A 13,720-nucleotide genomic window follows, 5' to 3' on the forward strand; every position below is an offset into this window, starting at 1 on the left:
TCCGCCGGACGATATCGGCCTGTCAGTTGTTCGGAACTGTCACCTTTTGCGTTTAACTGACGGGCCGATATCGCCCGGCGGACTGGTAACCATCAGTGGGCGCCTTTAAAAAATAACTGTCGTTATTGAAAAATATGGAAAACCCACAATAAGCTAACTTAGAAAGTAGAAGTTTGATATTTACATAAATTTCACTTTGTGGCACAGTAATGAAAAATTCTCTTTTTTGGTTATTTTACAAAGCACGTAAAATGATAAAATATTAGAGCTGTGTAACATGCTACTATATAGCCGTTTCGAGGGTAACTTTAACTTTGCCATAATATTGAGGTTATTATGAAACAAACGCATGCACGCGTATGGCAAAGTTACCCTCATTGTATCCATGGGCAATGTTGCCCAGGTATTATAGAATAGACATATGTAATACTCTGCATTTGAAATGGATTACATTTTGTACAAGTACTTTTGTAAATAAACAGTATTTTAATACAAGAGTTGTTTTCTTTAACCTTTTCCACGCCGTGTCAAACACAAATGCTGTCACTCAGACGCCACATCCTTGAAGTGTCAAAACTGAAGTTGAACTTTATGTATATGCACGTAGGTCGATGTTGCTCTGTGGTCTGTGACCGATTAATCGGTCTTTCGAATCGAATCGATTAAAGGTTAACCGTTTGACCGCCAGACGTGAAGCGCGCGGCAGCCCAATATCAACCTTCGTGCATTCTGATAAGACACACTGCCAGGCGTGGCTCACTCCGCGATTTCGTCGCGTCGCTACAAGTACATGCGGCCCACACCAATTTTGGTGTCTAGCCATAGATGAGCCATAGCAGTTGCCGCGCATCGCTACGGAACGGACTGCTCGCGCTTGCGCCACCTAGCGGTCATATTTAGCCTAATACACACGTTTTAGAGAGTAAACCTTCTACACTTAGTACTATTATTTATTCTGTGACACTGCAAGTCAGGAAAACTGGGACAGAATAGAGGTATCATCTTGGGTCGACCCATTCGTTTTTCGTCAAGTTCTTAAATTAGTCCTATTCTGCTTTCGTCACTCATTCTACATTCGTCACAATCGTCGGTGGCTTTCAATGTAGAATAAGTGACGAAAGCAGAATAGGACTAATTTAAGAACTTGACGAAAAACGAATGGGACGACCCAAGATGATACCGAAAAATCACAGACGATAGGGAATTTGTCAAAGATGGGCTCATTTAGACGGCGCACGAACTGGTACCCGATTTTAGTTACATTGCGGACCATTGAGGTTACATCAATTCAGCCGACCGATCAAATGACGCAATGTAATCAAACTCGCATGCGAGTTCTCATGCGTCTAAATGAGCCCTACAACTCGAAATGAAACAAGTAATATAAATCACGTATTTAATTTCATGCTACATTTAATCGAGTGAGACACCAGGCCGCCCTTCCCCTTCTTCGAGCAGTTGCATAGGTGACACCTGTCAATTATAAAACAAGAGTTTCAATAATGGATAATTGTATAGAAGTAGACTGGTGCTGCTACTTGACAATAGATGCCGCGACGAACGAAAAGTCTGATGCTCAACAATGGGGTTGGCCGGTCGAAGTATTTACAGGCGTGTCTCACTCCGCGATTTCGTCGCTTTGCTACAGGTAGCTAAAAGTACATCCGTTCCACACCAATTTTGGTGACTAGCCATAAGCCGCGCGTGGCGCTGTCGCCACCTAGCGGCCATATCTGTGCTGATCGTAACAGACGCGTTTTGTTAGAGAGTGAGTCTTCTGTACCTAGTACTATTATTTATTCTGTGGTATTTAGCAGATAGCGCCATCATAGCTTGCCCTGTCGATCCCTAGGATTGTGTCAAATTTATGTTTTTTAATGCCCTTTGAGCCAAATCTCATAGAAAAAGGGACACGCTATAATGGCGCCATCGATGCAAACCTTTGACAATAGTTGCCAACCCCATTTTCAGCTAATATTAAAACCGGATTCACCAGAACTCTATTTTCAACTCCTTCTGTTTACAATATTAGTTTCAAATTGACGAGCAATACACTTTTTGTCAGTCGCGACACTCGTGACATCTAGTGTCAAGTAGCAGTACTGATAAATCTGCTACTTGATGCTGGATCAGGCGTGTCTCACTCCGCGATTTCGCCGCTTTGCTACAGGTAGCTAAAAGTACATCCGTTCGGCCCCAATTTTGGGGAAAGCCATAAGCCGCGCGTGGCGCTGTCGCCACCTAGCGGCCATATCTGTGCTGATCGTAACAGACGCGTTTTGTTAGAGAGTTAGTCTTCTGTACTTAGTATTATTAATTATTCTGTGGCTGGATGTCGACTACGAAAATCATAAGCGTTTTGGTAACAAAACTGATGTATGGAGTGAACACCCTATGCTTAATTATTTTATTTATCTATGACCATGGATTTGGATATGTTACCGTAAAACTGGAAACACTCGTCAGTTTATAATCTCGCTAGAGATTATACACTAATCTAACCTACGTTAGATTATAAACTAACGGGTTCACAATCTTACGGTGTCAGATACAAAGTCCTTGTCGAAATCTTAGATACAATGTTATTATCTCACCTGGTTTTGAAGTGTTGTATCAATTCCTTCAGAGTTTCCACACGGTGGTCACACTCCGTGCACTTGTAAGGTTTTCCCTTCTTATGCATGCTGTAATAGGAAATAATGTAGAAGTTAATATTACAATGATAAGAAAATACAGACTATATAACCATATACTAACCCATACTAATATTGTCGTAAGAGTTTTATTAGCTCCGTGCGCCATCTAGTTTATTAGTGTGAACTAAACATTTGCCTACAAGTTTATGATACTTAGGACGGTGCGCTTTTTTAGTATGGGATTGGGTATCTCTAGTCTCTACTAGTATTATATGATCTATGCTAATATTATAAATGCGAAAGTGTGTCTGTCTGTCTATTACCTTTTCACGCTTAAACCGCTGAACCGATTTAGTTGAAATTTGGCATAGAGATAGTTTCAGTCTCAGGGAAGGTTAAAGACAGTTTTTATGTTGAAATTTACCCCTACAGGGGGTGAAAGATGAGTGAAATTGAGATAATTAATGAATGGCCTGATTGATGAGCAATTAAGCTATGCTCAAATTGATTGCTATTAGACTTTATCCAGGCACTATCCTTACTCTAGCTCAGTGGTTCCTAACCTGGGGGTAATTACCCCCGTGGGGGTAAAACTGGTATTTTACAGGGGTAATAAGTTAACCTAATATAACAATACAAGAAACGTACACGTTTTATTTTTTTATTACCATTGGGAGGAGGGGTAAAATCAGGTTCCCTAGTTAGACATAGGGGTGACCGGACTGAAAAGGTTAGGAACCAGTGCTCTAGCTGCTGTTACTAATTCCACGCAGACGAAGTCACGGGCAAAAGCTAGTATTTAAATACATAGAAAACTAGCTTTTGCCCACGACTTCGTGTGCGTGGAGTTAGTAATTTGGGTAGCTTATTTTTACCGAATCTGCTTTTTTCGATTTTCCATACAAATTTCCACCCCCTTAAAGGGTGATTTCTGGATACAAACTACCCTATGTCCTTCCCCGGAACTCAAACTATCTCCATACCAAATTACAACTAAATCGGTTCAGCGGTTTAAGCGTGAAGAGATAACAAACAGACACACTTCGCATTTATAATATTAGTATGGATTATGACCACCGATGAACTTACCTCATGTGTATCTTCAAACTCGATTTCCTCTTTGTGTAATAACTACACTCCGGACACTTCTCAAACTTCTCTTTAACGTTACAGCACGGGCACGGCACATACCGTGTCTTCGGTGCCGGCCGCTCCGGCTTCTTGTGTGTGAGCGAGTGAGCCTGCATTGCATCCTTCTTTAGCGTTGCGTAGCCGCATATGCTGCAGTGGTACACCGCTTTCAGCCCCCGTATTTTGACGTTGTTTGGTATTTTGGATAGAGGCCTCAGTTCAGTTAAGCTGCAATTTTAGAAAGGTTACTGATCTGTGGTGGAGGTGAAGGAAAGTGATAATTGGCATGATAATGTTTCATGATTTCGCTTTTAATTCAACGGTATTGAATACAGATGTCTACAGATTGTTAAGCTAGCTACCACACGCGTCAAATAAATAAATAAATATTATAGGACATTTTTACACAAATTGACTAAGCCCCACAGTAAACTCAAGAAGGCTTGTGTTTTGTGGGTACTCAGACAACGATATATATAACATACAAACACTTAAATACATAGAAAACAGCCATGACTCAGGAACAAATATCTGTGATCATCACAAAAATAAATGCCCTTACCGGGATTTGAACCCAGGACCACGGCTTCACAGGCAGGGTCACTACCCACTAGGCCAGACCAGTCATCAAATCTCTCACAAAGTAGACCATTTTATGGAATACCCCTGTCAATAAATTGGAAGTACTTAGCTGTTACCTATAACAGTTGCATCTTCAACTACAGATGTAGTGCATAATTATTTTCCTTCATATTTTCATGGAAACGTACGAACCTGTCTTGCTATTTCAGTCAGTCTCAGTACAAAAAGTACTGAGATTGACAGAAGTAGCATGACAAATACGAATGTTTCCGAGAAAATACGATGGAAATAGTTATTTGTTTTACAAGCGGGCAATGTTGTTGTTTAACCGCTCGTGCTAATATTGATACCCGAGCAAGCGAAAGATTTCAAAACTGAACCACGAGCGTAGCGAGTGGTTTGAAAATTGGAATCTTGAGCGTTGCGAGGGTTTCAAAGCACGAGGGTTAAAGAAAATTTGCCCCCAAGTGAAACACACAATTTTTCACCACACCAACCCGAAGCAAATATTAAATGTAAAATATCAAACCAAATCAAATTCAAATGAATGTTATTAAATATTTATCATCTAAAATCATCATTTAAAAGTCAATTCTACCAGCAAACATAAGAAAACAACTCAAAATTTGCATTTGATTACATGTGAATTACCGATAGCAAAGTGCAGCTTTGCTATCCGTTTTTGAGGTGCAAAGTAAGCCTTTCCGAGCTGGTGTGGTGAAAACTGTTTTATTATGCACTACATCTTTACTATTATGGAGACTAGAACCTTGAACCCAATTTTCTTAGATACACATACTTCACTGTGGGTTAAACAAATTCGTACTTACTTATAATTGTGGTCTAATAACGGATCAGGCAGGTAGGTCTCGGTCGTCTCGACTTCCACCTCTATCTGCCCTGGAGACACCTCTTCCAGAAACATAACAGGGCTCTCAAAATCCATGACAAAAATCGGTGTCACACACTTGAGATCTGCACTATTATTAGTTATTGAGATCACTTGGAAACTACTTGTATATTTAAAATAGTATGTGCAATGTTTATACACTTTATTTCTTGAAATATGCAGTGAAAATTACGATGCTAAAAAGCTAATTAAAATTTTTATTTATGAATTTTGACATATGTCATATGTGACATTGATAAGCGCGGACCGTTCAGAAACTAGAAGTTCTTGAAGATGTAAAATTGTAGCGATTAATTTTCATAAGATATAATTTCAAAAATACATTGCATTATTTTATTTTGTTATGTTTTTTTTTATGTATTTTAAATATTTAATATATAGGGGAATTAACTTAACTTGCTCGTGGCCGGTTATCTTAATTTACTCTTTGTCGGCTATCAAAAGAAAATCATAAATAACGGGCTTAATCTGAACGCATTGTGTGTGTTGCCAGGTCTATGGTATTCCTGCCCTAAGTAATAAATATCCTGCCACCCAAAAACGAAACCGCCATCTCACTATGAATGTCGAAACCATAGAGAAAAAAATACATAGAGTGCTCACTCCATACATCAGTTTTAGTACCAAAAAGACTATTAGCATCTAGCATCGAGTAGCGGAACTATCAGTACTGCTACTTGACAATAGATGTAGCACCGACCGGAAAGTCTTATGCTGTTGAGATAAGACTTTCCGGTCGGTGCTACATCTATTGTCAAATAGCAGTACTGATAGTTCCGCTACTCGATGCTAGATGTAGATACTGAAATTAATAGTCTGAACTGATGTATGGAGTGAGCACTCTTGTCTTACTTATTTCTCTATGGTCGAAACTAATATAAATCACTGTACAGGTCAAAGATGGCGCTAGTAGTACTTACTATAAACGCTGTTTTTTTTGTGACAATGGAAAAAAAATGTTTAAGTTCTAATGTAATTTTATTTACATTCATGCAATGCACATACACATGGAATAATATATATATTATAAAAAGACGTATAAAAGTAAGTATTATTAAACATTTAATTACTGTAACGTGATTGATTATCTAACGTTTATGATACAATATAATTTACAGTATTTACACATAATTCAGTTCAGTTCAATAATTCAGTCAGTATATATAATAATTTTGCTTATTTCTTTCACATCAACCTCACGAAATTTATCGTCTGAACCATTGTGCCCTAGAACAGAAAACAAAAGGAGCAGATTTTTTTAACACTTTACCTTTCTATTACAATCAATAACTCTTTGCTCATCACAAACATTTTCAACTCCAACTGCAATCCTCATTACGTACAAGGAAAGCTTTCTCATCAGATATACTCATACAAAACTTCCTCTTAGCGTGCCTGTAAAAAGTGTCTTTCCTAGAAAACTGCGTTCCGCACTTATTGCACGAGTATGGTTTTATCGCACTATGAGACAACATGTGTTCGTTCAAATCCGCAGACCGAACAAATTCCTTACTACATATGTTGCAGGCATATGGTTTTTGCGTATGCGTTAACAAATGTATTTTCAAACTATACTTCTGTTTAAATTGCTTTTGACAAGTGTCACAAGTGAAACGTTTCTCGTTATTATGAGTGTGTCTATGGTCCTTCAGAGCGCCGGCGTTGGAGAAACATTTTTCGCACATTTCGCACAAATAGGGCCGTTCGCCGGTGTGGATTCGCGTATGTCGTTTTAATTCGTACGCTTCTTTAAACTCCTTATTGCATATATTGCAGGAGTATGGTTTCTCTGAGTGGAATCTTCTGATATGGTTCCGTAGTTTCTTTCTTGTTAGTAAATCTTTGCGGCAGATGTTGCAATATTGTTTTTCGTGCGTTTGCTGGTGGTTTTTCAAGTTGTTGATTCTGTTGAATACTTTTTGGCATATGTCGCAAGTGTGCTGTTGTGTGGGCTGTTTTCTTTGGGGTTTCTGTGGGGTGTTTCTTTTTTGCTCAGCTTGTTTTAGTATACCTGGAACAAAAAGTACCTACATTTAATATACTTGGTCAAGCAAATCTTGTCAGTAAAAAAGGCGCGAAATTCAAATCTTCTATGGGACGATATCCCTTCGCGATTACATTTTTCAAATTTGTCGCCTTTTTCTACTGACAAGATCTGCTTGACCAAGTGTATGTTAAAATGTACTCTGGCACACCCACTTTGTCAGTAGAGAAGGCGGCAAAATTAAAAAATGTAGGCGCGAATGGTTGACCTTCCATAGAAAATTTGAATTTCTCGCCTTTTTCTACTGACAAGGTGTTTGAGGATATAATAAAATGCATAGAGTCTGTGCGGAAAGAGAAGAGTCGTGGAAAGTATGGGGGCCAATACATTCCACGACTCTTCTCTTTCCGAACAGACTCTAATAAATGTGGCCGAATATTCGGTGTTTGACCAAATCGCAGACATCCTTCCCTTGTTTTGTATACCTACCTGATTATCAGTTAATCCTATAATTTACTTACTATAATATAATATGAAATGTCAATTAGGCCAAACACAAAACTTGCCAGTCTTGCCACTGAAAATATTATGAAATAAAAAACAGCGTGCGGTTTTCAAACTTTTTATTTATTATATATCTTGATTACTCCTACAAAAACAAAATGAGATTTGTAAACGTTTTTTTAAATAAAACACTTTTTTTACAAGCTTTTATTTAACTTGCATGTTCGGGTCAAATATTGCAAGCTGAATTAGATCCACTTTAAATTATTTGATTGAGCTGAAATTTCACATATTCGTCCATATGTAAGTTGCGTGACAATGCAATATTATGGTACCATCAAGTTGATCTGATGATGGACACACAGAGGTGCCATAGGAACTCTGTGACAAAACAACGCAACCTAATTGTGTTTGGGTTTGTTAGAATTGTCTTCATGTCATGAGTATTAGTTGCCTGTTGAAACTGTCAGCGATAAAAGCTTGTAGGTATTTAAAGTGTTTTTTTTTTACAAACATCTCATTTCTTTTACTGTTGTGGATCCACTTTTTTGAACTCGTCTACTGCTTGAGTGAGCTTTTTAGATGTCCTCAAAAACAGAAATTAGTATTTTAACTCACATTTATAGGCGGGTCTATCGCGAAATTTATCCAATTACCTTATTTACCGACGTTTCGACACAGGTTTCACTGGTCGTGGTCGCGGCTAACTCTAAGCAAGCAGCAATTAGTTTTGTTACTACCGTTTTCAGTCTTAATTATACGTCTATTACATCTTCATATTTTTCCCCTACATTGTAACGCAAAAACAAAGCTTTCATCTCGCTCAATGTTCTCATTTAAAAGTAACAGAGCCATATTTTTAACTTTTTTCCATATAAAAACTGAAATAGATGTCATATACTAAAGAAAAAGCGACGAAACCCTCCAGTGGAGGCCGGATTCGAACCGTCTTTAGCTATCGCGGCTAACCCCCAGGCTATCCGCCACGGCGGTGCCCGTCCCAATTTCTCGACTACGCCATCTTGGAAAGACTAGGCGTCTTTGACCAACTCTAAGGGCGAGCAATTGCCTGCACTTCCTATGAACCCTTTACGGGCTTACGAAGTTACGAGAGATTTTCTCCTTTTCTCGTTTCCTTGCAGCTTTTTCTCGCCAGACCTCCCTTGCTTCCTTTTGTTCACGGGGACTTAAATCCTTGATTGTCCTAATCAAACCTTTAGTTTTCTTCTCGAAGTATCTTTCTCGGTCTTTTTTCCTTCTCTCCTCAAGTTCTTGTTCTGTCATTTTTGCTCGCGCCCGCCGATTGCTCATTTTTTTCTCTTCTCGGCGAAGTTCTTTTTTTTCTTCTTCGCTTAACTCTATTCTGGATCTGATTGTGCGTCCCATCTTCTCTGAAAGAAAGAAACACCCGTAATGTTTGTTAAGAACCAATACTAGACAGTATTGGTTCTTAATAACTAGAGCTGCGCAGAGCGAGGATTGGTAAACGAAGTTATTCTATTGGTTCTTAACAAACATATCCCTCACTATGCATCCGCGCATCTGGTTGAAACGCAGCCTAAACGCTTTTGCATTCAAGTCAAATGACTGAGTGGCTAAGTACTCCGTGTTACCAGTATTCCACTTTTTTTCTCTTTTGTTAGTAACTACAAAAAAAAGCTACATAATTCTTATGGCACCAAAAGCAATATATAGAACGTAAGAAAACTTTTTTGGTGCATTTTGTGTTTGACCCAATTGCAAACTGTGTGTGTGTGTGTGGCGGTCGTACAATACGTGAACACGCCATAAAGAGCTTATCATGTGTATGGATGTATGTAACTGTACATAATTAGGCATTAAAACACGAGAGTGGGTTTATGAAACGAGCGAAGCGAGTGTCACAATAATACGATCACAAGTACCTATAGTTTCATATTAAGACCACGACTTCATAATAGTACGTGAGTTACCCGTCTAAAATAATTTTAATTGTTATAATAAGCCTTTAACTTATAAATATTTGGGGACACTCTTACACAAATCAACCTAGCCCCGAGCCCCAAAACTAGGCAAAGCATGCACTATGGGTACTAGGCAACAATACACACTTACTTAAATATGAGAGCATTATCAGTACCGTCTTTACCATAAGGGCACACGGGGCCCGTGCCCAGGGCCCCCATCCTCAGGGGGCCCCCAAGGACAGACAGTAACAGTATATTTAATTACCCATAATAAATAGAAGATCATAGTAGAAACATGTTAGTTTAATTAGCTTTTTTTATTTTCCAAAAGGGCCCCAAAATTCTTATGTGCCCAGGGGCCCCAGTATAGTTTAAGATAGCCCTGAGCATTATAGTAAGGTACTTTACTACTTACTTTCAGTAGAGACAATTTAGATGAGAATGAATTACTGCACGTCGAACTAAAGGTGACAGTCCATTTCCAACCACAGCTGCGCTACTGTTCATTTTATTATGGAAATTGACAGTAACAGCGACGCGTTCCGTACCAGTAGTGCAGCTGCGGTCAGAGGGCCTACCGCGAACCACGTCCGACGTGTTTTCTCCCTGTCACACTTACGCACGAACTTACAAGTGCGACAGAGAGGCAACACGTCGAACGTGGTTCGCGGTAGGCACTCAGAAATGGAATGGTACCCTAAAGGAGATAAATATGAGGACAAACTTCAGAATGTCAGACTTAAGTCCAGTTCTGTCCTCAAATCTGTTCTGCAGGAGAAGATTTGAGGAGAACAGTGTGGGACTGCCACTGGAACAGGAACCTGCTCCAACTCCAGGGTATTGGGTTACATGATTGCAACAAGCGATCATCGAAAGACCAGGCGTCCCTGCACTACATCTAAGGTACTTACTGCAGATGCTGCTCTAATGAGATGGGACGATGACATCGCGCAGGTAGCTGGCCGTTCCTGGAGTAGAGTGGCAATAGATCGGAGAGAGTGGAGAAGGTTGGAGGAGGCCTTTGGCAAAGGGCAAGCAGACAAAGAATACAAAAGATGGGAGATAATAGAGAGACACTGCAAGTGTTCTTTATTCTGTAAATAAAGGCTAATTTATTTTTATTTATTTATTACTTACTGCAGGCAATAGCCGCGGCTGCTTTCAAATGCCCCGGCCTGAGCTCTCTCTTTGCCCGGATGGGGTGCGGTGTGTTTCCATCCTGCTGAATAGTGTGCGGTGTGCTTCTGTCTTCCCAGACGGGGTCTGCCTCGTGTTCAACTGTCAAGGAAAATTTGTTTTTTGTCAATGTAATTGGTTGTTGTCGTAATGACAACAGAGATCTCATAAACTAAAATTCAGCAAGCTGTACCTGCACCTTTTTCATTACTTACACAATTTTTTGCACAATGTTTAGATAAATACTTACCTACTTACTTCATATACCTAAGATGGACTAATTACCTACCTAACCCTTATATTTATTACACAAAGGGGTCTACCGCGATATAATTTCATTGTTTTTACCTTTAATTCCGACGTTTCAGCTGAGTTGCACCACAACAATGAAACAATATCGCGGTTGTACACAATGATACAATGAAATTATATCGCGGTAGACCCTTTGTGTAATTAAATATGTTTAAAGTGTTATAACCCTTATATTATACCTAAGAACTGATGTAAAAAGTGATGAAATAAATGCATTTGTATTGTATTGTATTGTATTGTAAACTACCTATGTTACAACATCGAGAAATATAAGTATAAAGAGTGGTAACTCCATACATCAGTTTTCTTACCAATTTTACAAAAACGCGAGTTATTTCGTAGTTGACATCTAACATCAAGAAGTGGACATCAGTTCTGCTAGTTGACAATAGATGTAGCGGCAAACAAAAACTCTAATGCTCGACAATTTTTAGCTAATATCATAACCGGATTAACTGGAAGTCTATTTTCAACTCCTTCTGCTTATAATATTAGTTGTAAATTGTTTTAGTAGTACATTTTTCGTCAGTAGCGACAGGTGTTGTGACATCTGGTGTTAAGTAGCGGTACTGATAGTTCCACTATTTGACGATAGATGTCGACTACGAAATAACTCGCGTTTTTGTAAGAAAACTGATGTATGGAGTTACCACTCTTTCTTTACTTATATTTCTCTATGATTGTATGTGCTTGCTTGTAGCACTCTCGTTCTACGCGCGTGCGCCACGCTTCCGCCTACGCCTCGTGTGCCGAGTGCCTTAGCGTGGGCTTATGTGGATGCGTGGGCTTATGTGGATACGCGTTCTTACAGGCAAGTTTGTGGATAGTTAGCGTGGTCAGAGTGTACCAACTCACCTGCCAGCATCCCCGACACTTCAGGCTCCACCACGATCTCTTCTTTCACCTCATTCTCATACGTCCTGCCTTCCGTCTCGCTCGCACCCGGGCGCGAACTGTCCTCATCTTCACGTTCCACCTTTATGTATACTTCTACGATGTCACTCATTTTTTTTTATTGTTTTTTTTAAAAGGTGACTTAAGTAACTGTATTATGCCTGTATCTCTGGATATTACCAAAAATTCTATGCTTAATAGCACAGGAAAACATTTATTTCAGCAGCATTTTTTACTAAATTATTAATACATACATGTATGTAAATTTCAGATATTGGGCATGTCCAAGTGCTCGAAGCTATATTATTACTTGTAAGATCGTTGTGAATAATATAAGCAACAATAGAACAGTAAGAAAACGCGGAATTATACAATAAAATCAAATATAAATTAGCGTCACTAACAACATAAAATCCTCGTAAACGCTGTGGCAGTGACACTGACACTGACTGACAGCTCAGTTCAGGTGTGACCAGTTTTGGATTATAAAAACTACTATAGTCTGTTAAGCCATTTCAATCAGTAGAAAAAGGCAGCAAATTAAAAAAATGTAGGCGCGAAGAGTTATTGTCCCATAGGCGGGTGGCCTGGCCTATGTACGCGAACCATAGAAGGTAGCATCCTATAGAAGTGGTCTACGCGTGCCTCCGTGAGGGACAAAACATATAAATTCGACCAATCTTAGCGTCGCATTGCGCCGCTATGATTGGTCGAATTTATTTGTTATGGTGGGCAACAAATGAATTCGACCAATCACGGTGGTCAATTTACGGTGGGGAATAAAACAAGATGTGAGACTGTGACAAGGACAAACAATAATAGCGCTTTCGCTGCTACTCCTACTGAAAGATACATAAGACTATCCCCTTCTGTCAGTTATCCCCACCACTCATGCCCAACGCGAACACAGAAAACACGTAAATCGAAGTTTGCAAATTGCGGCTATCTCTCTCTGTCAGTCTAATTACAGACACTGGGCAAGACAGGACAATTTTTCGCCCAATCTAATTAAATTGTCAAATTAGTTGTGTCGTGTAGACGTAAAGACTTGGTATATTTTCGAATTAAGGTTTTAAGTTTTGTAGTTTAGTTATTTAATTGAATATGTATTAAATTTGTACCTATGTTAATATTTCTTAATAATCTTAAAATTAATAAAGACTTGTACGATTATGACCCAACACCAACGTTCGCAAATTGTGGGCATATTTCGTCTTTTACTCTAATTAAGGCGCAATTAGAGTGACAGAAAAAGAACCTGTTAAGAGAATGATGCTTTCTTCAAGAAATAACTTTGATGCTGACTATATCTACATTAAATAACATAACGAGTTGGGTAAAAATAAAATAAAAAACTGAGCTCTTGTACTTATATTGTTTTATTTGTTAAAATTTAACAATACTTATATACATAATAATTACATTTATATTAATTAATTACTTCGCCTTTACGAGTAAATTATCGTAAATTAGTTAATAACATTACAATTGTACACCATTTGAAGAAAGTCAAACAGTAGTTAATATATTCTGTCTACTTTAACTTATACACCAATACAAAAATAAACACAGTGAAGTCGGTTAAAAAGATATAAGGTAAACGTACTAGTGCTCGACATGCTAATGATGACACCCTGCTGTCACC

The 13,720-nt window shown here is 38.8% G+C and overlaps 2 protein-coding genes across 2 annotated transcripts; both read right to left on the minus strand.

Moving 5' to 3' along the window:
• Window positions 1–1,382: 1,382 nt before the first annotated feature.
• Window positions 1,383–5,288, minus strand: LOC134659618 (zinc finger protein 809-like). The gene is made up of 4 exons (XM_063515298.1): window positions 5,180–5,288; window positions 3,726–3,995; window positions 2,595–2,684; window positions 1,383–1,473 (listed from the first exon to the last, which is right to left on the minus strand). Exons 1-4 carry the CDS (start codon window positions 5,272–5,274, stop codon window positions 1,389–1,391), a joined length of 540 nt encoding a protein of 179 aa, XP_063371368.1. The 5' UTR covers window positions 5,275–5,288; the 3' UTR covers window positions 1,383–1,388.
• A 1,262-nt stretch (window positions 5,289–6,550) lies between these two features.
• LOC134659847 (gastrula zinc finger protein XlCGF52.1-like) lies at window positions 6,551–12,187 on the minus strand. Its single transcript, XM_063515554.1, has 3 exons — window positions 12,037–12,187; window positions 10,831–10,971; window positions 6,551–7,270 (listed from the first exon to the last, which is right to left on the minus strand). The coding sequence occupies exons 1-3, from the start codon at window positions 12,185–12,187 to the stop codon at window positions 6,573–6,575; spliced, it is 990 nt and encodes a 329-aa protein (XP_063371624.1). The 3' UTR covers window positions 6,551–6,572.
• Between the last annotated feature and the right edge of the window lie 1,533 nt (window positions 12,188–13,720).

Source organism: Cydia amplana, chromosome 25, assembly GCF_948474715.1.
Source record: "Cydia amplana chromosome 25, ilCydAmpl1.1, whole genome shotgun sequence".
Classification (NCBI taxonomy): domain Eukaryota; kingdom Metazoa; phylum Arthropoda; class Insecta; order Lepidoptera; family Tortricidae; genus Cydia; species Cydia amplana.

What these genes read in the sequence shown, in the direction of transcription:
- LOC134659618 (XM_063515298.1), bottom strand. Translation starts at nt 5,274, where the DNA reads ATGTTTCTGGAAGAGGTGTCTCCAGGGCAGATAGAGGTGGAAGTCGAG. An exon ending in AGTTTGAAGATACACATGAG is followed by an intron (nt 2,685 to 3,725) that starts GTAAGTTCATCG and finishes TTCCTATTACAG; the next exon opens with CATGCATAAGAAGGGAAAAC. An exon ending in ATACAACACTTCAAAACCAG is followed by an intron (nt 1,474 to 2,594) that starts GTGAGATAATAA and finishes TATAATTGACAG; the next exon opens with GTGTCACCTATGCAACTGCT.
- LOC134659847 (XM_063515554.1), bottom strand. Translation starts at nt 12,187, where the DNA reads ATGAGTGACATCGTAGAAGTATACATAAAGGTGGAACGTGAAGATGAG. An exon ending in AGTGTCGGGGATGCTGGCAG is followed by an intron (nt 10,972 to 12,036) that starts GTGAGTTGGTAC and finishes TTTCCTTGACAG; the next exon opens with TTGAACACGAGGCAGACCCC. An exon ending in AGCCGCGGCTATTGCCTGCA is followed by an intron (nt 7,271 to 10,830) that starts GTAAGTAATAAA and finishes TTTTTGTTCCAG; the next exon opens with GTATACTAAAACAAGCTGAG.